Source organism: Cololabis saira, chromosome 16, assembly GCF_033807715.1.
Source record: "Cololabis saira isolate AMF1-May2022 chromosome 16, fColSai1.1, whole genome shotgun sequence".
NCBI classification, from domain to species: domain Eukaryota; kingdom Metazoa; phylum Chordata; class Actinopteri; order Beloniformes; family Belonidae; genus Cololabis; species Cololabis saira.
In genome coordinates, this window is record NC_084602.1 from 39,202,625 (window position 1) to 39,228,614 (window position 25,990).

A 25,990-nucleotide genomic window follows, 5' to 3' on the forward strand; every position below is an offset into this window, starting at 1 on the left:
GACTTAAGTTATTTACATGTACCATCGATTTGAAATTAATTACCATCGAAGTACGTTGAGTCTCAAATACCAGAGAGTATTTATGAAGGAATGTTACATTCAGGTCAAAAGTTTTTTTTGTGGAAAGTTGAATAAATATTGGCATAAAGCAGCATATTTGCCCTTTCTCATGTTGTTAACAGTATTAAAAACATAAAAAAATACCTTGAGGTAATTTAGAACAGCACAAAATGTGTGAATAAATATGCAATAAATATGCAATTAATATGCGATTAATCGCAGTTAATTACAGAAATCATGGATTAATTAAGATTAAAAATTTAAATTGTTGGCCAGCACTAATTTATATACAATGTTTATATCACTGTACAACGCTGTACATTACGAGACGTTTCTGTATTATATTTTAACGTTACAGTCAGCTGTTCGGTCTCTCTCTACATCCCGTGTGTCTGTCCATTGAGCTGTTACACTGAGAGCGCCCCCTGCAGGTTTGGAGCACTTCCGGTTGTTCCGGTTATGAAGCGTTTTTCTTTTGAAGAGGGTTTCTTGTTTTATATCGTTTTGTGCTTTGCATCGTTTCTCTATTTGTCTTTGTTTTTTGCAGCACCTTTTTTCATTTGCACCACGTTCCTTTTTTTGTACCTCGTTTTGAGTTTGTGAATTTGAATCGTTTCTGTACTTGAAGCCGTTTTCCTTAACTGAGACGCATTAGGCCGTTGCAGTGCTTTTGGCCCTCGTCGCCCACCGTAGTTTTCTTTCTTTAGTCGCCTTATTTAAAAAAAAAAAACGAATGTCGCCGCAGGTGCAATCGAGCTGGACCTGAACCGTTTCCCACGCGGGGCAAAGACTCCCAAGCAGTGCACCATCGAAATGGTGACGAACGAAGGAGAGATGCCCACGGTGTCCATCTTCAAACAGAAGAGGATCAAAGGCTGGTGGCCTTTTGTGGCCAGAAATGAGGAAGATGAGTTTGAGCTCACGGTGGGTCACAGCAAAGAGCAAACTAAACCGCCAGGGTGGCAGGGGTTGGACCTGAACCAAAGAGAACAGGAGACAGGAGTTTGAAGCTAAATCTGCTTTTTCTTTAAAGAAAAAAGTGAATAAAAAGTAGGGGTGTAACGATACACTAATCTCACGATACGGTACGATACAGGATATTGAGGTCACGATAACGATACGATATTATAGCAGTATTTTTTTAACAACCTTGAATGAGGAACATATGACTGGAATAAATGGTCTTTTATTTGAAAGACACAAAATACAAAACAATGCTGTGCATTTGCCCTATTGTTACAGTTTGTAACGCTTTATAACTGTTTAAGTTTTAAAGAGAAAGCCAGGCCAAACATTTTCCACAAACTGAACTAAAAGTAAATGTCAGGTTTGCATAATGATCTTCAGTTTCATATAAGTACAAATATTTTGCCACAAACTGAATAGTTTCTCTCATGTATGATTTGACTTTTTTTCTTTTCCAGAAATTTAACAACTAAAATTACATTTATAAATAAAAGTATATAAAAAAATCATACAAAAGATTGATTCATGCTCACCTTCTAAGTGTAAGAGGAGATTTATTTTTGTTAAGAAGGTTATTTTGGTAATTCAGGGTTCATTATTTTATAGATATATTCTTTATATTCTGATGTAAATCAGGGACTATAATGACACTAGTCAGTTTATCTGTAGTGATTAGTCTGTTTTAGATTGGGCGGAGTGATACGCCACAGTACGGCACTAGGTGCTGTGTTGATGTTCTAAAATCCTACACTGTTGAGGGACATTAAAGTACACTGGAACTCAGCAGAAGTTTCCCCGTGTTTATCCTACTCACCACCCCAAAAAGGCTTAATTTAATAAGGTAAGGCTTAACTCTACACCAGCCTTACATCAGTAAAAGTTCAGAGCTCAAAACGGGACTAGTTTCTTCTGAGCGGAGGAAGATGTTGGTCCGCGGGTCGAGGCGCGGTCGTTACTAGTCAACACAATAGATTAATATTAATAATCCAATATCGGGATACAGTTTGTCACCTCCACGACACGTATCGTGACGTTTTTGTATCGCAAAATTTCGTGGCACGATGTATTGTTACACCCCTAATAAAAAGCACAGACAAGGTGGTACGTTCCAACGGTAAAGAAATAAAAACAATGAGTCAAGGCAGCACTCGTCTGACCAGCCAGATCCAGTCACTTGGCAAAAGTTTTCACTGGTACAGAACGTACCGAGCCAATCACAACAAGGCAGGCGGGAGGCTTAATACACGACTGATACAATGATGCAAACTCAGCGACTATGTTACTGTATTTAACCGTTTTTTGTTAAAAAAGTGACTATTGGTGATCTAACGCGAGAGCACTTAACATTTACGCTCATTTCGGAGAAAATCCAAAGTAACCAAAGTAGTTCTTTGTATTGAAGAAGAAAAACATTATAATGGCTCGGATAGTTTAACCCTTGTACTGTCTTTGGGTCAAAATGACCTAATTCTCCTGTTCCTTCCTTCCTTCCTTCCTTCCTTCCTTCCTTCCTTCCTTCCTTCCTTCCTTCCTTCCTTCCTTCCTTCCTTCCTTCCTTCCTTCCTTCCTTCCTTCCTTCCTTCCTTCCGTTCTCCCTTCCTTCCTTCCTTCCTTTCTCCCTTCCTTCCTTCATTCCTTACTTCCTTCCTTCTTTGTTCCCTTCCTTCCTTCTTTCCTCCCTTCTTTCCTTCCTTCTTTTCTCCCTTCCTTCCTTCCTTCCCTCCTTCCTTCCTTCCTTCCTTCTTTGTTCCCTTACTTCCTTCTTTCCTCCCTTCTTTCCTTCCTTCATTCTTTTTTCCCTTCCTTCCTTCCTGCTTTCCTCCCTCCCTTCCTTCTTTCCTTCCTTCCTTCTTTGTTCCCTTCCTTCCTTCTTTGTTCCCTTCCTTCTTTTTCCCTTCCTTCCTTCTTTGTTCCCTTCCTTCCTTCTTTTCTCCCTTCCTTCCTTCCTTCTTTCCTCCCTTCTTTCATTCCTTCCTTCTTTTCTCCCTTCCTTCCTTCTTTTTCCCTTCCTCCTTTTCTCCCTTCCTTCCTTCCCTCCTTCCTTCCTTCTTTGTTCCCTTACTTCCTTCTTTCCTTCCTTCATTCTTTTTTCCCTTCCTTCCTTCCTGCTTTCCTCCCTCCCTTCCTTCTTTGTTCCCTTCCTTCCTTCTTTCCTCCCTTCTTTCCTTCCTTCATTCTTTTCTCCTTCCTTCCTTCTTTCCTTCCTTCCTTCATTTCTCCCTTCCTTCCTTCTTTCCTCCCTTCTTTCCTTCCTCGACCCGTTTTTTTATTTAACCTTTATTTAACCAGGATAAGAAACCCATTGAGATTAAAAATCTCGTTTGCAAGGGTTAAAGCAGCACAGAGGACAAAAGAAGAAGGTGCCAGAGCAGCATGTATGTAAACTCAGAAGCTGACGGGGATACAGGTGTCAGCAATCAAGATCAGAGGAAGCAAACACCTGAACCAGAACACCAAGAACCCTTTCAAAATAAGACAGGAAATAAAGCAAATAACACACAATACACGAGACGTGACAAAAATAAAGGCAAAAACTAAAAGATCATCACATAGACGTCTATAATCCTTTTGTTACCGTAGCAACAGTGCTAACAAGTGATGTCTAGCAGGTAAAGATGAATTATTTGCTCACATCTATTACAGATAATGCTGCTTGCCTTGTTGTTTTTTACCCTTTTAACATTACACTTTGTCTTTGTGACGTCTTTTTCTTGGTCATTTGATAAAATTACAACCTTAACTATCCGTCTGTATTTTGAACTGAAGCAGGTTTAGTGCATAAATCTAACCAAACATGAGAACACATGTACATGTTTCTCTGCAGGGTAAAGTGGAAGCAGAGCTGCACCTCCTGACTGGAGAGGAGGCAGAGAAAAGCCCGGCTGGTGAGGGACGTAACGAACCGGAGCCGCTGGAGAAACCCAAGTATGAAAAAGCATTTTTAAATCACTGACGGTGTCGGTTTTGCTCTCTAATGTCTCTGATGTCTCTTGCACTCACAGGTTATTTATGGTCAGGTACAGGTACAGGTACACATTTAGGCAGAAGGTCTGAACACAAATCTGTTGCACGATAAGAAATCGATGCATCTGCATGATGATTCATGCATTGCAATAATAATTAAAGCTGCAAGCAGCGATGAACGGGCCCTCGCACTCACGGCCACCGCCCCCCATAAGCATATCAGACATGACACCACCCACGACTTCCTATGTCAAACCATTCAAAAGTTATAGCAGAAAAAAGGGACAACCAATCAGAAGAAGGGGCGGGGCTAATTCAAGCCAATGAAGGTCAAGGACTCCATACAGAGTCTGATGACACCACCCACGACTCTCTATGTCAAACCATTCAAAAGTTATAGCAGGAAATAGGGACAACCAATCAAAAGAAGGGGTGGGGCTAATTTTCACTAATTATGGTCAAGGACTCAATACCGAGTCCCATGACACCACCCACGACTCTTTATGTCATACCATTCAAATGTTATGGCAGAGAAAAGTTTTCCAGGTGGCGCTGTTGAGCCATTTTGCCACGCCCATTAATGCAAACCATGAAATATCAAATTTATCGCCAGGCCTGACTTGCATGCCAAATTTGGTGCCTTTTGGGGAACTATCAAATATGGACCAATCAGATGAAAGGGGGGCGCGCTTTTTGGCATCTAGCGTCGCCACGGTAACACTTTTGAAAGAGAAAAGTAATGCGCGTAGTCGCAGGATGGAGACGCATATTTTGATGTATAACACACCTGGGGGCACGATACGGTTCGGGCCGTATTAAGTCTCGAAGGAATGGCATAAATTGCTCCAAAATTACGTGATTAATTCAGAATGTTCAAAATGGCCGACTTCCTGTTCAGTTTCGGCCATAGCGCCAAGAGACTTTTCTTTAAGTTGCGACATGATACAGGTGTGTACCGATTTTCGTTCATGTACGTCAAACCGTATTATGGGGCTTGAGGCGCAAAGTTTTTTCTGTCTGAACGAATCAGATGAAGGGTGGGCGCGCTTTTTGGCGTCTACCGTCGCCACGGTAACGCTTTTGAAAGAGAAAAGTAATGCGTGTTGTCGCAGGATGGAGACGCACATTTTGATGTATAACACACTTGGGGGCACATTACGGTTCGGGCCGTATTAACTGCCCAAGGAATGGCATAAATTGCGCCAAAGTGACACGATTAATTCAAAATGGCCGACTTCCTGTTCGGTTTCGGCCATGTCGCCAAGAGACTTTTCTTTAAGTTGTGTACTGATACAGGTGTGTAGCGATTTTCGTGCATGTACGTCAAACCGTATTGTGGGGCTTGAGGCACAAAGTTTTCAAGGGGGCGCTGTTGAGCCATTTTGGCACGCCCATTAATGTAAACCATTAAATATCAAATTTTTCGCCAGGCCTGACTTGCATGCAAAATTTGGTGACTTTTTGGGCACGTTTAGGGGGGCAAAAAGGCCCTCCTTTCGTCAGAAGAAAGAAAGAAAGAAAGAAAGAAAAATTCCTACAGATACAATAGGGCCTTCGCACTGAAGGTGCTCGGGCCCTAATAATACAGTAAAAACAAAACCGTTTCTGGAGAGCAAGAAATGCTCAAATGTCCCTGCAGCTGCAGCAGAAACAAGAACCTGACAGTACAACCCCGAACAGAAATAACCTCCAAGAGGTGGAAGAGCAGGTAATAAAAATAGGTTTATAACAGGGATGCAGCTTGTAAAGAAAGAGGAAAAGGCTGATAGAAGGGGCTTCTTGTGTGATGGATTAAATTCAAGTTGCAAACCTGCAAAAAAGACCCAAAAAACCTGCTATTTGTGCATATAATAAAACTATGAACATTAGTCAGTGTAGCAGGTGATGAACAGAAGCAGGTGAAAATCCAATGTCCTCGTTAATTCTGAATATCATTCAGAAATTAAAAGGGGGGGCGTCGTAATACTACGTCATTCCACTGGAGGTGCACTTTATTGTGTCTTACGCCAGGGTCTCATGATGTGCTGCCCCCGTGTGGTCAAAGATGGTATTGCTACATACAGTCAGTGGCTTCAATATCGTCCTCCGGTTATAGATTGATATATCCTACAAAACATTTGAAAATATATATACTTTTATATAAAAAGCAACAATATGTTTTGCACCAGTTAAACTGTGAAACGCTTTTCAAGAAATTTCACATATTTAAACACTTAAATCACAGGATAACTACAACTTAAAAGAAACAGACAAAATAAAACAATTATCAATCCACTTTCTTTCATTCTTGTTCTCTTAATGAACCCCTTATAAACCTTTAAAAACATTAAAATGCTGTTCTAAAGTATGCAAAAATTAAATGTATGTTATGTATTAATTGACCATTGGTGCCTTAGTGTTGCTTTAGAATTCTGCTAAATGTAACAGTTTAATTATAATTCAACTATCAGTGATAATATGTCCTTGTCATTTACCTCCAGAAGAAACATGTGGATAACTTTGGTTCACTCACTCACATGTAGAGGTGGGTAGAGGAGCCAAAAATTGTACTAAATTAAAAGTACTGTTACTTCAGAATAATATGACCCAAGTAGAAGTAAAAAGTAGTCATCCAAATAATTACTTGAGTAAAAGTAAAAAATTAAAAATTATTGGTGAAAAAACTACTCAAGTACTGAGTAACGTCTGATTTATTTTTTTAACACAACCATTCAAACAGACAAAAGTACAAAATAATCATCTTCAGGCAAATTAAATCAATAAAATAATAAAATAAATTAAAATGAATAAAAAATAGCTTAAATTAAAATAATCTTAAAGAAAATTCAAATAAATAAATAATAAAATAAATGAAATAATAACAGAATAAAAAAATAAATTTAGCACAAGTAGTACAAAATTTCCAGCCTTTGTACTTTTCTTTTTTAACCAGCAGAACTAGAACAAACATGAACTCATAGAAACTCTGTGTGTGTTTGAGTCTGTGTAAATGTAACAAAACATGCAAAATTCATTCATTCTGTTATTATTTTATTATTTATTAAAGTACTTGAATTTACTTTAAGATTATTTTAATTTAAGCTATTTTTTTATTTTTTATTAATTTTAATTAATTTTATTATTTTATTGATTTAATTTGCCTGAAGATGATTATTTTGTACTTTTGTCTGTTTGAATGGTTGTGTTAAAAAAATTAATCAGACGTTACTCAACAGTTACTCAGTACTTGAGTAGTTTTTTCACCAAGTACTTTTTTACTTTTACTCAAGTAATTATTTGGATGACTACTTTTTACTTCTACTTGAGTCATATTATTCTGAAGTAACAGTACTTTTACTTGAGTACAATTTTTGGCTCCTCTACCAGCTCTGAGTAAATGTAACAGAGTAAATGTAACTGGTTACCACCCACCTCTGCTCACATGCTTTGGTTTGTGTCCTCCCGTCCTCCAGCCGTCCAGATATTGCGCTCCTCTGGTTCCTCATTCCCTTCAAAGCTGCGAAACACCTGGTGTGTGACCAGTACCGGTGGCTGACCATCAAGATCGTCACTGCCCTCCTGGTGCTGGCCATCCTGGCTCTTTTCCTCTACAACATGCCGGGCTACATGGTGAAGAAGATGCTGGGAGCCTGAAAACACAGCCAGGAGAGAAGAAGCATGTCAGTAATGACTTCTATTGTTTTGAATATTTCATAAAATGAATTATACACTCATAGAAGAGGATTATAAAGATGGCCGTACTAATTATTCATCTGGAGTGTACAGGACTGTCTCAGAAAATTAGAATATTGTGATAAAGTTCTTTATTTTCTGTAATGCAATTAAAAAAACAAAAATGTCATACATTCTGGATTCATTACAAATCAACTGAAATATTGCAAGCCTTTTATTATTTTAATATTGCTGATTATGGCTTACAGTTTAAGATTAAGATTCCCAGAATATTCTTATTTTTTGAGATAGGATATTTGAGTTTTCTTAAGCTGTAAGCCATGATCAGCAATATTAAAATAATAAAAGGCTTGCAATATTTCAGTTGATTTGTAATGAATCCAGAATGTATGACATTTTTGTTTTTGTAATTGCATTACAGAAAATCACAATATTCTAATTTTCAGAGACAGTCCTGTATGCTTTATTGGTTAGTAATGTGTACAAATCTCATAGTCTAATTGTTGTTGCAATAACTAGGCTTTTTTTTTTCTTTTCTCTTGAAATGAGTTCCCTGTTCTTGTTATATTTACTTACCTTTTTGAAAAGAAATGATAATTGTGATATTTAAAGTTTTATTAATAAGAAAGTGAGGGCTTTTAGATTAGTTGTCTTGTGTTACAAATATTTTATTGTTTCTGACTTTGTGTATATGTGAAATTTGTGAATAAAATGAACTCTGGACCATTCAGTTTTCTTGTGGTCGTTTCTGTGCATATATGTAAGTATTATACAAAGACTAAAAGAGGGAGACAAAGGTAACACCTTACTGGGCCACCAAGGCTCTAGAGTAACTGTACTTAGTGTTACGTTTGAGTTTGATGTGTTCATAAAATGTAATGAAAACTTAAACCTTTGATATAAAAAGAAGGAAGAAGAATAGCTCTACACATTCTTACTTGTGAGATTCATGAAAACACTGCATGCCTTTATAATGTTGCTATTTTCCATTTCATTTATTCAAATACTTTAGTATTTAGTATCAGCCCCTCCTTTGAACCGCCACCTTACCGTGGTGGAGGGGTTTGAGCACCCGAATGATCCTAGGAGCTATGTTGTCCGGGGCTTAATGCCCCTGGTAGGGTCTCCCAAGGCAAACAGGTCCCAGGTGACGGGTCAGACAAAGAGCGGTTCAAAGCCCCTTATGAAGAAAACAAGAGCAAGGAAGTTTACGTCGCCCGGACTGGCGTTACCGGGGCCCCACCCTGGAGCCAGGCCTGGGGTTGGGGCTCGCAGGCGAGCGTCTGGTGGCCGGGTCTTGGCCCACGGGACCCGGCCGGGCGCAGCCCGAACGAGCGACGTGGGCCCGCCCTCCCGTAGGCCCACCACCCGCGGGAGGGTTCATAAGGGGAAGGTGCCGTGCGATTTGGGTGGCAGCCGTGGGCGGGGGCCCCGGCGACCCAATCCCCGGACGACGACTCTGGCTTTAGGGACATGGAATGTCACCTCGCTGGGGGGGAAGGAGCCTGAGCTTGTGCGGGAGGCTGAGAGGTATCGACTAGAAATAGTCGGGCTCACCTCCACGCACAGCCTGGGCTCTGGAACCCAACTCCTTGAGAGAGGTTGGACTCTCTTCCACTCTGGAGTTGCCCATGGTGAGAGGCGGCGAGCTGGTGTGGGCTTGCTCATAGCTCCCCAGCTCAGCCGCCTTGTGTTGGAGTTCTCCCCACTTAACGAGAGGGTCGTTTCCCTGCGCTTTCGGGTCGGGGATAGGTCTCTCACTGTCGTTTCGGCCTACGGGCCGAACAGCAGTGGGGAGTACCCGGCCTTCCTGGAGGCCCTGGGAGGGGTGCTGGAAAGTGCCCCAACTGGGGACTCCGTCGTTCTGTTGGGGGACTTCAACGCTCACGTGGGTAATGACAGTGATACCTGGAGAGGCGTGATTGGGAGGAACGGCCTCCCCGATCTGAACCCGAGTGGTGTTTTGTTGTTGGACTTCTGTGCGAGTCACAGTTTGTCCATCACGAACACCATGTTCAGGCATAAGGGTGTCCATCAGTGCACGTGGCACCAGGACACCCTAGGCCGGAGGTCAATGATCGACTTTGTTGTCGTTTCATCTGACCTCCGGCCGCATGTCTTGGACACTCGGGTGAAGAGAGGGGCTGAGCTGTCAACTGATCACCACCTGGTGGTGAGTTGGATCCGCTGGCAGGGGAGGAAGCTGGTCAGACCTGGAAGACCCAAGCGTATCGTGAGGGTCTGCTGGGAACGTCTGGCAGATTCCCCTGTCAGGGGGGTCTTCAACTCCCACCTCCGGGAGAGCTTTGACCGGATTCCGAGGGAGGCCGGAGACATTGAGTCCGAATGGACCATGTTCTCCACTTCCATTGTTGACGCGGCCGTCCGGAGCTGCGGCCGTAAGGTCTCCGGCGCCTGTCGCGGCGGCAATCCCAGAACCCGGTGGTGGACACCGGAAGTAAGGGATGCCGTCAAGCTGAAGAAGGAGTCCTACCGAGCCTGGCTAGCTCGGCGGACTCCCGAGGCAGCTGACGGGTACCGGCAGGCCAAGCGGACTGCAGCCCGGGCGGTCGCGGAAGCAAAAACTCGGGTCTGGGAAAAGTTCGGGGAGGCCATGGAGGAGGACTACCGGTCGGCCTCGAGGAAATTCTGGCAAACCATCCGGCGCCTCAGGAGGGGGAAGCAGTGCTCCGCCAACACTGTTTACAGTGGAGGAGGGGAGCTGTTGACCTCGACTGGGGACATCGTCGGGCGGTGGAAGGAATACTTCGAGGATCTCCTCAATCCCGCTGACACGCCTTCCGTCGATGAAGCAGAGGCTGAGGATTCAGAGGTTGATTCATTCATTACCCAAGCTGAAGTCACTGAGGTAGTTCGGAAGCTCCTCAGTGGCAAGGCACCGGGGGTGGATGAGATCCGCCCTGAGTACCTCAAGTCTCTGGATGTTGCGGGGCTGTCGTGGCTGACACGCCTCTGCAGCATCGCGTGGCAGTCGGGGACAGTGCCTCTGGACTGGCAGACCGGGGTGGTGGTCCCTCTCTTCAAAAAGGGGGACCGGAGGGTGTGTTCCAACTACCGGGGAATCACACTCCTCAGCCTCCCGGGGAAAGTCTATTCCAGGGTGCTGGAGAGGAGAATTCGGCCGATAGTCGAACCTCGGATTCAAGAGGAACAATGCGGTTTTCGCCCTGGCCGTGGAACGCTGGACCAGCTCTACACCCTCCGCAGGGTGCTCGAGGGCGCATGGGAGTTTGCCCAACCAGTCCACATGTGTTGTGGACTTGGAGAAGGCTTTCGACCGTGTCCCACGTGGCATCCTGTGGGGGGTGCTCCGAAAGTATGGGGTCGGAGGCCCTCTGCTGAGGGCTGTACGGTCCCTGTATGACCGGAGCAGGAGCTTGGTTCGCATTGCCGGCAGTAAGTCAGACCTGTTCCCGGTGCGTGTTGGACTCCGGCAGGGCTGCCCTTTGTCACCGGTTCTGTTCATTATTTTTATGGACAGAATTTCTAGGCGCAGCCAGGGGCCGGAGGGGGTACGGTTCGGGAGCCACTTGATTTCATCTCTGCTTTTTGCAGATGATGTGGTCTTGTTGGCTCCCTCGAGCCAGGACCTTCAGCATGCACTGGGGCGGTTTGCAGCCGAGTGCGACGCGGCAGGGATGAGAATCAGCACCTCCAAGACCGAGGCCATGGTTCTCGACCGGAAAAGGGTGGCATGCCTTCTCCGGGTGGGTGGAGAAGTCCTGCCTCAGGTGGAGGAGTTCAAGTATCTCGGGGTCTTGTTCACGAGTGAGGGAACAATGGAGCGTGAGATTGACAGGCGGATCGGTGCAGCGTCCGCAGTAATGCGGTCGATGTACTGGACCGTCGTGGTGAAGAGGGAGCTGAGTCGAAAGGATTCTAAGAATCCCTTAGAGATAGGGTGAGGAGTTCGGTCACCCGGGAGGAGCTCGGAGTCGAGCCGCTGCTCCTCCACATTGAGAGGAGTCAGCTGAGGTGGCTTGGGCATCTGTACCGGATGCCTCCTGGACGCCTCCCTAGGGAGGTGTTCCAGGCATGTCCCACCGGGAGGAGACCCCGGGGAAGACCCAGGACACGCTGGAGAGACTATGTCTCTCGGCTGGCCTGGGAACGCCTCGGACTCCCCCCGGAAGAGCTGGAGGAAGTGTCTGGGGTGAGGGAAGTCTGGGCATCCCTGCTGAGGCTGCTGCCCCCGCGACCTGGGAACGGAAAAGCGGGAGAAGATGAGTGAGTGAGCAATTACAAAAACAAAAATGTCATACATTCTGGATTCATTACAAATCAACTGAAATATTGCAAGCCTTTTATTATTTTAATATTGCTGATCATGGCTTACAGCTAAAGAAAACTCAAATATCCTATCTCAAAAAATTAGAATATTCTGGGAATCTTAATCTTAATCCGTAAACCATAATCAGCAATATTAAAATAATAAAAGGCTTGCAATATTTCAGTTGATTTGTAATAAATCCAGAATGTATGACATTTTTGTTTTTTTAATTGCATTACAGAAAATAACGAACTTTATCACAATATTCTAATTTTCTGAGACAGTCCTGTATTTGTCTGCTTTTTGTTGTATGTCCATTTTGGAGTTTGGTATAGCCCCCCCTAGAGAAAACTACACCAGCCGCCACTGATATTAGTGTTACATTTGAGTTTCACTGTCTTCATAACATGTAATGAAAAGTCAAACTTCTGATATTAAAAGAAGGAAGAAGAACAACTCTACACAATTTTACTTTTTAGATTCATAAAAACCATTTGGAGGATGCGGGTTTCGATCCCGCGACCTCTCGCTTTGCACCTACTGGTTCCCGTCGACTTCGCCAAAGTAAACCCTAAGTAAGCCCAAAGTAAGCCCAAAGTAAGCCCAAAGTAAGCCCAAAGTAAAGCCACATTAGTCAATCACGTTCCCCTTTGGGCTTACTTTTGACCAATCACGTTCTTCCCTCTCTGGCTTACTTTTCTCACGTGCCGCCCATGTATCCGCCCCATGGAGCTGCTGCGATACGTCAACGTCGCCGCCATATTGGATGTGGCAAGACTGCGCTGTAAACTAATACAAGTAAATTGACTTATATGAATAAAGCTTCTTTCTGCAAAGAAATTTACGTTTTACGTCTCATTTATTCATCCACACAGGCAGTAATATACTTGGGAAACAGTTAGGCACCAAATATAATATATTTAATTTTCTCAGATGGTAAAAATAAGAACTTTATTGATCCCACATAGGAGTAATTCATGTTATATCAGCTATAGAGAACAAGGTAGTGCCGAAAAACAATATATATCCCCCTCACAAAAATAAGAAAAATAGAGAAACATACTTTCTCAACAAAGCATATTTTACATAAACATACATTTTTTTCAAGTAACAAAATAACATATTTGAACCATTTTTCAAATGTATTTATTTTATTGTCTGAAAAATGGTTCAAATGTTATTTTATTGTCTGAAAAATGGTTCAAATATGTTATTTTGTTACTTGAAAATGTTTAAATATGTTTTGTTGATGAGAAAATATGTTTCTCTATTTTTCTTATTTTTGTGAGGGGGATATATATTGTTTTTCGGCACTACCTTGTTCTCTATAGCTGATATAACATGAATTACTCCTATGTGGGATCAATAAAGTTCTTATTTTTGCCATCTCAGAAAATTAAATATATTATATTTGGTGCCTAACTGTTTCCCAAGTATATTAGTGCGTGTGTGAATGAATAAATGAGACGTAAAACGTACATTTCTTTGTAGAAAGGCGCTTTATGAAAATAAGTCCATTTACTTGTATTAGTTTACAGAGCAGTCTTGAACATCCAATATGGCGGCGGCGTTGACGTATCGCAGCAGCTCCATGGGGCGGATACGTTTATATGTCTATGCATTCTCAGTTTTTAACTTCTCAAATCCAGCAGATGGCAGCGGAGCATCACAAACTTTTCATGTTATAACTTTCCACTTTGAAAATACATCTCAAACACAAAATACATCTAAAAGTATATTGTGTAAAGTCTTATTTGTGTTTTTTTTTTTTTTTAGTGCTTCCTCTTCTTCTGAAGACTGCAGTATAAACAACGATGCTGCGGTTACTATTTGTAGTTTGTAACCCTGCAACCCTGGCGGTTTAGTTTATAGTCTTCGTGAAAAGTGTAACTTGTGATATAAACAGAAGGAAGAAGAATATTTGTAAATAATCTTACTTGTAAGATTCATAAAGAATGTTTGGAGGATGCGGGCATCGATCCCGCTACCTCTCGCATGCTAAGCGAGCGCTCTACCATCTGAGCTAATCCCCCGTCGGGCACATCAAAGAAATGACGTCAGTAACTTCGCTCTTATTGGTCAGTTATGTCTAATTGTTGCAATAATTATACTTTTTTTTCCTCTTGAAATATGTTCCTTGTTCTTGTAATACTTACTTACCTTTTTGGGAAGAAATGACAAGTGTGATATCTTTAAGTTTCATTAATAAGAAAAGAAATATAAAGACATAGTTTATTTGAGGTACAAAAATGAAGACTGTGTTTAAAGATCACCAGCTGTGTGTGTTCTGCTATTTAGTCATGTTGTTTTTGTATGTTTGTATAGATATACGTATTATATTTATATCATAGTTATATTATATTTATATCATAGTTATATTATATTTATATCATAGTTATATTATATTTATGATAGAGCTTACATTTGGTATTAAACAGGTTATTTTGTAAAAATGATATTTATTTATTTATTTATACAAATTAGTGTAGAGTATAAAGCGTATATACAGGCATATAATGTATGTTTAGTTGTGGAAAGGGGGTGGGATTATATAAATTTATACTTCCTCCCACTCCTTTTCGAACATGTACTGTAACTGAAATAGGTTTTTTGATGTGTTTTTTTTTCTTTATGTGGCGGAACCATGGGCGGAATGTCCACCTGTATTTGTTTCTCTTATCTTTTTTTCTTGTTTTTTTTTTATATACATGTTCGAAATAAATAAAAACGAACGAACGAATAAGAAAGTGAGGGTTTTAGATTAGTTGTCTTTTGTTACAACCAATATTTTATTGTTTCTGACTTTGTGTATATATGAAATTTGTGAATAAAATGAACTCTGGACCATTCCGTTTTCTCGTGGTCATTTCTGTTCATTATACAAAGACTAAAAGAGGGAGACGAAGTTAACACCTCACTGCGTCACCAAGGCTCTAGAGTAACTGTAATTAGTGTTACGTTTTAGTTTGATTGTCTACATAAGATGTAATGAAAAGTTACACCGCTGATATGAAAAGAAGAAAGAATATTTGTAAATAATCTTATTATCTCCAAATTCATAAAGAATGTTTGGAGGATGCGGGCATCGATCCCGCTACCTCTCGCATGCTAAGCGAGCGCTCTACCATCTGAGCTAATCCCCCGTCGGGCACATCAAAGCAATGACGTCAGTGGATTCGGTCTACTTTTTTATTTTTCTAATTTCTATTTTTACTCAGATGACAGAAGTAGATGTGTAATACAAATGTCAAGCATTTTTATTAATCAATTCACAAAGGAGCAGCGAATTTAAAAGTTTCATATTCATAAGTTTCATAGTGTGGTCAGTACTTTTGGCAGTAATTTCACTACTAAGCCTAATAGTCGTATTGTCCCACTTCCCACCAAGTTTCTACAGAAAAGCAAACGTTTTTGTACCTGTAAATGTCGAACAGGTGTAAATAATCTTCCCCACGACGCTGAAATTACCTTTTCACTGAAGGCCAAAGAGAGATCCGCTGTAGTTTTGACTCTAAAAGCCAATTTATTCCAGGTCGAGTCAGAAAAACAAAACACGAAAAAAATTGTCACACAATACACAAGTTTTTCTCTAACTTGGATGAAATAATTTCATGGATAAGAAGGAAGAAATATAAACGTTTCCGATTATGAAACGTTTCTGATGCTCTGCTGCCATCTGCTGGACGTGAGGAGAAATTAAAAACTGTCAGCAGTGATGTTCTGCGTCATATCTTGTGAAATGTTATTAAACCTATTACTAGTAATAACATTAAAGAGGCTAATTTTAAATTTATTCACAAACTGTATTTAACTCCAATTAAAATGCACAAAATTTCAAAGGATATCTCTTCAAAATGTCCAAGATGTAAAAGAATCGATGGAACATTTGTACATATGTTTTGGGAATGTGATCTTTTAATAAGTTTGTGGAAATCAATTCATTCCTTCACACAATCAGTATTAGAAATTAATTTTGAGTTAAGCTCCAATTTGTATTTATTAAATGACACACTGGATCTTCAGTTAGACCGGAAAAAAAGCAGGATATTAATTATGATCACATACTTCGCTAAGAAATGCATACTTTTACTTTGGAAAGATGATTCCCCTCCAACTTTCAAGTTTCTTTTGATCAAATTTCAGTTTTTTTACAATTGGAAAAATTAACTTTAGAAAAATACAACCGTGGTCGTATTTTTCAAGAATTTTTGTTTCCATTATTTTCAAAACTGGATAATTTTTCCAAAGGGGACCAATGAGTATCTTTATTTTCGAACTTGTGGCTTATATGTATGTATGTATGTATGGATATATATATAGTTTGATATCACTGTTGCTGAGATTATATATTTTTTTTATTTATTTATTTTCTTTAATATTTATTTAATTTTGTTCTCCCTTAATGTATGTTTTTTTTTTTTTTTTTTTTTCCCTAGGGTAATTATGGGGAGGGTAGGAATGTGGGTATAATAGAAATCATGCATGTGAAAATGTGAATTGTGAAAATTATTGTGAAATAAAAAGATATAAAAAAAAAAAAAATAAAACCTGGGACGAAACTAAATTAAATATTTATGTATCTCTGACGAGACGTTGACGTCCACTGCTACTTAAAAAAAAAGAGCAAAGTCAAGACATTTTTGTATAAACGCTAGCCGTTTGACACCAGGCTGCAAACAAACAGTCACACAACAAAATAAAAAAAAATGCAATAAAGATTACTCTCAGACACATTGAAAAATCTACACAGATATTTTTTTTCTGAGCAACATGGTCAGCTGTCATACAGCAGGTTTTGCCGGCTCAGGCCATTTTGGGTTGTTACACCCACACGCTAAACCGCAACACGTTTGTGCAAAACACATGAAAACACACAACTAAGGGTCAATGCGCTCCACGGTTGTGGTATATTGCCTACCAAAAGCAACGAAGATATGGCCGACCCAGTCATGTGTGATACAAAGGCAAAAGCATGTGCTTACAATGAGTGTAGGGAGTGCCTCTTCAATGCATATACAACTCTTAGCTGGGAGGGAATATGTCAAAAATCATAAAGATTGTGCACTTAGTGAAATGTTTTTGATATTTGGCATGGGGTTAGGTTTGGACATAAGGTTTTCAAAAACCACTGCAAACAAATTGGGACGGCCCCCTAGTGGCCTGCTCATAATGTAATCATATTGTGAGAAAACAGCTGCATTATCATAATTTTTACCTTTTAAAAGTGCAAATAAAGCAAACAGCATGGGTTTCAGCGCATTAGTAAACTAAATTAGTGAAACCAAGTATTTAATAGTAATTGTATTCTCACATTTTATAATGTTAGATGTATAAAGTTGAGCCACTAGGTGGCGTCATGTTAGTTATTTTGGGCCTTTGTGAATGCTATGCTAACTTCCACTGTCTGATTGTTGCAGGTAAGCAGTGCTATTTGTGAACTCCAAAGTTTAATTAATATCTTTGTTAAACCAAGCCATCCGCCTTATCTCTTTAAATATTCGGTGTATAAAGATGTTTGTTAGGATAATGTATGTTTTAGCAGCTGAAGTCTCATGTATAAACCCTGTGGAGAAAAAAAGAAAAGTAGCTAATCTACCACAGTCCCCAGTAAATAGGGTCGCCACCTTTCAGAAATAGAAATAAGGGACGCCCTGATTTCAGCAGCGCAGGAGCCAAAAAAAAAAGCCCTAAAACTTCTAAACTAAATAAAAATGTGTTTATTTTATATGAAAAACAAAATGCTTTGATTTAAAGTTTAAAATGCTTTAATAGCATTGAACTTTCATGACTGTAGAGACAGACAACCACACTAGCAACTGAAATAGCCTATGCTACGTATGTCCACATCAGCCCAGATGTATAATATACATACAGGTGAATTTATTTCAATAATTCAACTAGAATATGGTGTAAAAGTTAATTTATTTCAATAATTCAACTAGAATATGGTGTAAAAGTTAATTTATTTCAATAATTCAACTAGAATATGGTGTAAAAGTTAACTTATTTCAATAATTCAACTAGAATATTGTGTAAAAGTTAATTTATTTCAATAATTCAACTAGAATATGGTGTAAAAGTTAACTTATTTCAATAATTCAACTAGAATATGGTGTAAAAGTTAACTTATTTCAATAATTCAACTAGAATATGGTGTAAAAGTTAATTTATTTCAATAATTCAACTAGAATATGGTGTAAAAGTTAACTTATTTCAATAATTCAACTAGAATATGGTGTAAAAGTTAACTTATTTCAATAATTCAACTAGAATATGGTGTAAAAGTTAATTTATTTCAATAATTCAACTAGAATATGGTGTAAAAGTTAATTTATTTCAATAATTCAACTAGAATATGGTGTAAAAGTTAACTTATTTCAATAATTCAACTAGAATATGGTGTAAGTTAATTTATTTCAATAATTCAACTAGAATATGGTGTAAAAGTTAATTTATTTCAATAATTCAACTAGAATATGGTGTAAAAGTTAATTTATTTCAATAATTCAACTAGAATATGGTGTAAAAGTTAATTTATTTCAATAATTCAACTAGAATATGGTGTAAAAATTAATGAAAATACGGGACAAATCGCGTCCCATATTAGTTCAATACGGGACGCAACATTTTTTTCTCAAATAAAGGACAATTCCGTATTTTACGGGACGGGTGGCGACCCTACCAGTAAACCACACAAAAAATGAATGTTGATTTAATTCTTTATAGTGTTTTCCACTGGGCAAACATCAAGCAAGTTTCCTCTGCTGTACGTTTTTAATTGGTCATCTGTGTCTCTATCAACCAGCAACAGGTAGAGGTTCATCAAGGACCGGTATCAGACTGTATAGGTAGCGTCGCCACCCGTCCCTTGAAATACGGAATCGTTACTTAATTGGGAATTAAAAGTTGTGTTCCGTATTGAACCAATACGGACATATATTATGCTCTTATTTATTGATGTCATAATATACAGGTGAAGGTCGGAACATTTGAATATATTGAAAAACTTAATTCGAGTAAATTCAACTAAAGGTGAAACAAATATATTATTTCCCAGTTCCCACTACATTCAAAGTGAGATATTTCAAGCTTTTATTTGTTATAATTTTGGTGATTATGGCTCACAGTTTATGAAAACACCAAATAAAAAATCTCAAAAAATTTTAATATTTTTAGAAATCAATAAACAATTTGATCATCAAAATTATAACAAATAAAGGTTTAACATATCTTGCTTTGCATGTAAGACTGTGATACTATGTAATATATTAGTTTCACCTTTTAAGTTGAATTATTGAAATAAATTACACCGTATTCTAATATTCCGACCTTCACCTGTAGCTATATTTATATTTACCATAGGAGCAAAAGTATATCAGTTGCTATATGGTTGGCTGTCTGTACAGGCGTGCAGGTTCAATGCAATTAAAGCACTTTAGACTTTAAATCAAAGCATTTTCTATAAAATATAAAATAAATACATGTCTATGCAGTTTAGACGTTTTGGGGATGTCCCTTTTTTTTTGGCGCCTGCGCTGCTGAAATCGGGGCGTCCCTTATTTCTATTTCTGAAAAGGTGCCGACCCTATGTATAGGTGCATAACGCGCTAAAATAGAAGCAGATATCCTATTTGTTGAAAATAAATCAATATTTAAATGAATCTAAATTTTTTGAAAATTTTTTAAAATGAATCAATGAATTTTGTTTCATTCACAGAAAAGGAACAATGAGACTGGGCATAACAATTTTGGTCCTGTTCACACTAGTAACATTCAAGGCCATGGAAATCGACTGATGGACGATGAGACATATGATGTCATTGTTAAAGCACTGAGAAGAGAATTTCACATTCCTGTAAAAGAAAGAACAAGGGTCCAATAGGGTCCAATAGTTCAGACCCTATTGGGCCTTTTGGACGTCTTTACAGGTCTGAGGTCTTTATCAATTCCCTTATCAATTCCCTCAGGTGACCCCCCCCCCCCCCCCCCCCATATTTCAGCTCAGTCTTTCATTATGTCTTGTCTTCCAGGTCTTTCTTTGTTATCCTGGTTCATTTGAAAATTTCACACCAAATTCATCATATATATATATATATATATATATATATATATATATATATATATATATATATATATATATATATATATATATGTATATATATATATATATGTATATATATATATATATATAAAAGCAATAAAGCATCATACATATACCTATCGTACATGTATGATGCTTTTTTAAATATTACGTTTTTATCTTATTTGAAACACGTATTTAGTCACTTTAACATACTTTTCTACCCGTACATTTTAGATGACATTCTTTGCTGCCAGGTCACGTCCCATGGCTTTTATGTAGCATCACATTTTATAGTTTTATTCTCTTTAACATGTTTTAGAGGTATTTGTTTTATTTATCTATTTCTCGTATTTTTTTTAAATTATTTTATTATTATTAATTTATTGTTGTGGACTGATTATTTTTAGCCTTAATTCTTGAACTTTTATCATTATTTCATTTTAATTAACTATATTGAATGTCAGTGTGCATTGGTCTCCCAGTTTTAATTTTATTCTTATTTTTATTATGCTTATTTTTCAGTCAAAATGTTAAGCACTTTGTATTTCATGTACAGGACTGTCTCAGAAAATTAGAATATTGTGATAAAGTTCTTTATTTTCTGTAATGCAATTAAAAAAACAAATATGTCATACATTCTGGATTCATTACAAATCAACTGAAATATTGCAAGCCTTTTATTATTTTAATATTGCTGATTATGGTTTACAGTTTAAGATTAAGATTCCCAGAATATTCAAATTTTTTGAGATATGATATTTGAGTTTTCTTAAGCTGTAAACCATAATCAGCAATATTAAAATAATAAAAGGCTTGCAATATTTCAGTTGATTTGTAATTAATCCAGAATGTATGACATTTTTGCATTACAGAAAATAAAGGACTTTGTCACAATATTCAAATTTTCTGAGACAATCCTGTATATAAATTAAATTTGATTGATTGATTGATTAATGGTCGTGTTTTAACGTGCGCTCAGGTGATCGCCTGGAAACGTTGGGTTCTACATTTCTGCACCAGCGAGCAGCAACCAGCTGTTTGTTTTACGACTTCCGTTGACACACAAACGCAGGTTTTCTCGTTTCTCTTTTGGTGCACGGATGCAGGTGCACCCGGGGAGCCGGAGGTTGCGGTGAACTTTGCTGCTGGGGTTTCTGTGAAGAGCGAAGGCGTTCAAGCTGCAGCCGTCACCACATCCTGCCCCCTGCACGCCTCCGCGGGTCTGCAGCTCCAGCACCGACCTGCTGCTCTCACTTCCTGTTGCTTTGTGGCCGACGCACTCTCTGACTTTCCAACCAGAAGAGTGTGAAGAAAACAAAGATCTCCTTGACTCATGAAGAGAATTCAGACTTTAATCATCTGAAGCTGCAGGGGAGGAAAAACGTTTTCATAAAAACATCCTCCTCTCTGGAACGAGTGACGAGTGTCGGAGCCGTTTACCGTCATCGATTCCTCAGTTACATCATTTACATAAACTAGAAGATTTAAAAAGAATTGATGCCTTGAGAAAGGTCTATGACCGAAATGTTGGCCAAATAAAACACTAGTCCGGTGAGAAGAAGGTGTTTGCTTTTTAAATTGGCTGCAGCTTTCCTCCTCCGACGCACCTTTCTGCATATCCGGTGTGCTAAAAGTTTTCTACTTTGGACATAAACTAGAAGAGAAAGAACAGCCGTGATCACCGGAGTCGTCTAAAACACTTTATTGAGAAGGAAGTTGGGTGAACAAGCACTTTCTTAAAAAGTATGAATGCAGATGCAACATTTACATGTCTTTTATCAATATTCTCAGAGGACAAAGCAGATGTGAGCGCAGGTTTCCCAGAGTCCCCACAGATCCCAGTTAGAAGACACATTTGATCCGAACATGGACACTGGCAGGTGCTACAGGGCTAGATGTGGCCCAGAGGTGACGGACCGGGTCTACGGAGATCCGCTGGCCTCGAGTCAAATGTGGAGCAAAGAAAACTGCAGTTGTTTGGGACAAACGCTCTTCTAGCTACGCTGCGTTCATCGTAAGCAAAAACGGAAGAAAAAGACTAAGAGATTCTACTTTCCAGAAGATTCCAGGAGATTCTACTTTCCAGGCGAACTCTGCAACAGACAGAAAACATGCATCACTGGTTGGTTCTGGCGCAGGAAGACTGATGGACAGAGAAGGACAGAGATGGATGGAGATGGACAGAGATGGATGGAGATGGATAGAGATGGACGGAGATGGATAGAGATGGACGGAGATGGACAGAGATGGACGGAGATGGCCAGAGATGACCAGAGATGGACAGAGATGGACAGAGATGGACAGAGATGGACAGAGATGAACAGAGATGGACAGAGATGGACAGAGATGGACAGGGAAGATGGTTGCAGACCTGCAGCCTCCGGACCAGGAACCACACGAAGGCCCCGTAGACGCAGCTCTTCACGATCAGAACCGTGTAGGACAGCTTGGCGTTCCCGGTGACCGTCAGATATTCCTCTGCAGACAAACACAGATCAGTTGTGGGACCTGGACGTGTTTCTGCTGGACGTTCACGTCTGAAGAAGATTAAATAAAAGACTTACTTCTGGTCAGGTGAACGTCCTCCTCACCTGCAGGAAGAGGAGAAGAAGTTCAGCTAGAGATTCTGTTTGAGCCTCAAAACAATGACGTTTTCACTAGGCCTGTGTTGAAAAAACTTGTTTTTCCGATTCTATTCAATTCAATTTTATTTGTATAGCAGCTAATACAACAGATGTTGTCTCTAGACGCTTTCCAGAGGCCCAGAACATAAACATAAACCCCCGAGCAATTATTAGTAGCAGGCCAGCACGCAGCTCCTGAAGCTCCGGCCTGCAAACATGCACAAAAGAGAAAAAAGGGGGGCCAGCACAAGAAACTACAGGAGCGATGGACAAAAATGATAGCTATGAGATACTTATAATAAATAAAAATGGAAATGGAGAAGAGAGGAAGGGAAGAGGAGAGGAGAAGAAGGGTGAGAGGCACCGCCCAGTGGATCATGTCTGTGCCCCCTGCAGCATAAGCCTATAGCAGCATATCTACCACCAAGCTATATTTGAGACTAACTATTATAGTCTTGTTCTATAGCTGCAACTATGACTACTGACTCTAACACACTAGAGTTTACACTACCTAGAGATTTACCAACACCAGCTAGAGGTTTACTAAACACTAAATATAGTCTTTACTAAACAGAAAGGTTTTAAGTTTAGTTTTAAAGGTGGAGGTGGTGTCAGCCTCCTTAACCCAGATTGGAAGTTGGTTCCATAGTAATGGTGCCTGATAGCAGAACGCCCGCCCTCCAAATCTACATTTAGATACTCTAGGAACTACGAGTAAACCTGCACTCTGAGAACGGAGAGCTCTGCCAGGAACATAAGGCACTATCAGGTCTTGCAAATAATGCAGAGCTAAGCCGTCTAAATCGATTCTCATATTAATTCCTAAAAATCGATTCGTATGTCTAAAGATCGATCTTTTTTTTTTCATCATTACAACTTTTGGTATTTTTGTGTTTATGCCCAAAAAAGGAATGTTTTGTTTTTGCCTTTAAATATGTTTAAAGGTATGAAAACATTAAAGTTTTCAGTTATAATTGCATACATTGTCTATATTTCATTGCTTTATATACTGTCTTGGGTTACATTTGCATAAAATGCTAAAAACCAAATTCTCAAAAATTAGAAACCGAAAAAGACGAAAATGGAAAAAAATAAAACCAGAATCTGCGAAAAAATAAAAGCGATTTCATACGTCTCTGCTGCCCTGGATCTGTTTGGTCATTCTGACCCACACAATGTTTCTGCAAAGCATTCTGGGAGCTGATTGGTCCTTACAGCATCATTAGCTGCCAATACTTGCTGTTGAATCTCAATATAATACTAGTATTCATATGTTGCAGAACTACAGTCAAATAATTCATGCAACAGCTGAAAAAACTGTTTTAATAACACTATTACTAAATGTATATGTAGAGTATCTAACTCTTTAAATAGCATTATTACCTGCTTAATGAATCCTGCACTCAGCTCAGTCAGGTTCACATCTATGTTGTGGAACCGCTGGCGTTCATGTCTCTACACTTGCGCCTGACACTGTTTTCTTTTTGTGTCACTCTTGTTTTTAAGTCTTCTGTATTGTGGTTTTTTGTTGTCTTTTATATCTTAGGTTGTTGTCTTTTATATTGTGTATGTTATATGTATAATTTTTTATGGTACTATGGACCTCTTCTCGAGATGTGTCTTTAGTAAATTGTGAATTGAATTGAATTGAAAAATTGAATAACCCAAATCAATATCCGAATTGAATCGGATCGAGCCAGATTTTGATAATCGATTCTGAATCTTAGGAATGGAATGGATTCTTGACATTTGAATGAATCCCCAGCCCTGGTTTTCACCTGTGATGTTGGCATGGTGGTAGCTGGTCTCTTTTCCATCGTAGAAGCTGACGGTGCAGTTGAAGAGATTGTTGGGGTCGTACCAGTCCTCAGCAGAGACCTGCAGCCGGCTGCTGATCCTGTAGAACCTGGACGTCTTGCTCTTGGTGGCGTCGCTGTCCGTCGCCACGCCGACGGTGATGCTGACGCCGTTGAGCTGCCAGGACACGCTGACGTGGTCGGGGTAGAAGTCGGAGGCCACGCAGGTCAAGGTCTTCTTCTTCTGCAGGTCCCAGTCGCTCCGGCACTCCTTTTTTGAAGGTCCAAGAACTTGCACGGCTGGTGTTGTTACGTTGCCCTCTGAAAGGTTGGAGAAAACCCTCTTAGTCAGCACATCCAGACCAATTTTTCAATTCAATTTCAATTTATTTATTTAATGACAGGGACTGTACATGTTAATGAACACGAGTGTAAACATGCATGGTTGTAGCCATAGGCTAATTTCCACCATTTGTCCCTGTGGCAAATCAATGCCAGACATAAAACATAAAATCAGACACCAGCAAACAAGGAAGACAAGATATAGCAACGAAAGACAACATTTAAAAACAGGACTAAGCTAGATAAAATCAATAGGAAATAAAAACATGTTACAATTAATACCAGTGAGTGACCGTCACGTTTAAAGTGCTAAGTGCTTAAGTGCAAGAGATTTAAAGTGTTATTGCTTCTTAAAGTGCTTTACTTGTCAGATCTATAAAGTGCTAATGCTTATTGCACATCGCCATTATTGCACTTTAAGTGCTTTAGTGATCACAGTTGTAAAGTGCTGTACTAATACTAATACTAGTACTAATACTGTGGCGATATGTGGCCCATGATAACGATAACATCACAATATCTACGATATTCGATATATTGTAAGAAATTTCATCGATATATCACGATATATGTGACTGAAAAAGAAAAAATACCTATAAAAAGGAAAACGTTTGTAGTTATGCATTTATTCAATGCCAAAACTTTATACAATGTACAAAAAAAGTGCATTTATAAATAAATAAATAAATAAATAAATGAATAAATAAACAAAAACTAATATGTTTTCTATTTAATTTCGTCTAGTTTGGCCCATATCAAACTTTTGAGCCAAATAAGTGCATGAACAATAGTGAGGTGAAAACCGCGTAAATCCATTATGTGTGTTAAAATATCGATATTTGCCGTCAGTTTATCGATTATTTATTGCAACAGAAAGCGCAACAATATATTGCAATATCGATTTTTTGCCCCACCACTAGTTCACACCTTTGGTTTTCCTTCAGCCATATTTTAAGTTTTGCTTTAAACGAGGGTAAAGTGGTGCTGTCTCTAATAGTGGTAGGAAGACTATTCCAATACCCCCCCCCCCAAGATGGACAGAACATTCCTGCCCAACGCAGTCGCCTGCAGGGAAACTCAACATCTCCTCTGTCTCCGCCCTGGTTTTCATGTCTTTGACAGACCTTTTTTTAATAAATTCCCATAGAGGTGGCGGAGCTAGACCATGTAGGCTTCTTTGGATGAAACAAGC

General features: G+C 39.3%; 2 protein-coding genes and 2 non-coding genes across 4 annotated transcripts in view; 1 reads left to right on the forward strand and 3 right to left on the reverse strand.

The window, feature by feature from the left end:
* Positions 1-7,722, forward strand: part of LOC133462199 (otoferlin-like) — a 35,006-nt gene extending 27,284 nt beyond the window's left edge. Inside the window, exons 29-31 of the mRNA XM_061743340.1 lie at positions 806-984; positions 3,851-3,951; positions 7,443-7,722. Coding sequence (XP_061599324.1) covers positions 806-984; positions 3,851-3,951; positions 7,443-7,623 — 461 coding nt within the window. The 3' untranslated portion in view covers positions 7,624-7,722. The remainder of the gene's footprint in view (positions 1-805; positions 985-3,850; positions 3,952-7,442) is intronic.
* A 6,191-nt stretch (positions 7,723-13,913) lies between these two features.
* On the reverse strand, positions 13,914-13,986 carry trnaa-agc (transfer RNA alanine (anticodon AGC)). Its single transcript has one exon. It is a non-coding gene; the product is annotated as a tRNA-Ala (tRNA).
* A 1,037-nt stretch (positions 13,987-15,023) lies between these two features.
* On the reverse strand, positions 15,024-15,096 carry trnaa-agc (transfer RNA alanine (anticodon AGC)). The gene has a single exon. It is a non-coding gene; the product is annotated as a tRNA-Ala (tRNA).
* A 6,627-nt stretch (positions 15,097-21,723) lies between these two features.
* Positions 21,724-25,990, reverse strand: part of LOC133462659 (M1-specific T cell receptor beta chain-like) — a 37,534-nt gene continuing 33,267 nt past the window's right edge. Inside the window, exons 5-8 of the mRNA XM_061744001.1 lie at positions 24,439-24,775; positions 22,601-22,627; positions 22,408-22,514; positions 21,724-22,129 (exon numbers count right to left, since the gene is read on the reverse strand). Of these exons, the coding sequence (XP_061599985.1) occupies positions 22,112-22,129; positions 22,408-22,514; positions 22,601-22,627; positions 24,439-24,775 (489 nt within the window). The 3' untranslated portion in view covers positions 21,724-22,111. The remainder of the gene's footprint in view (positions 22,130-22,407; positions 22,515-22,600; positions 22,628-24,438; positions 24,776-25,990) is intronic.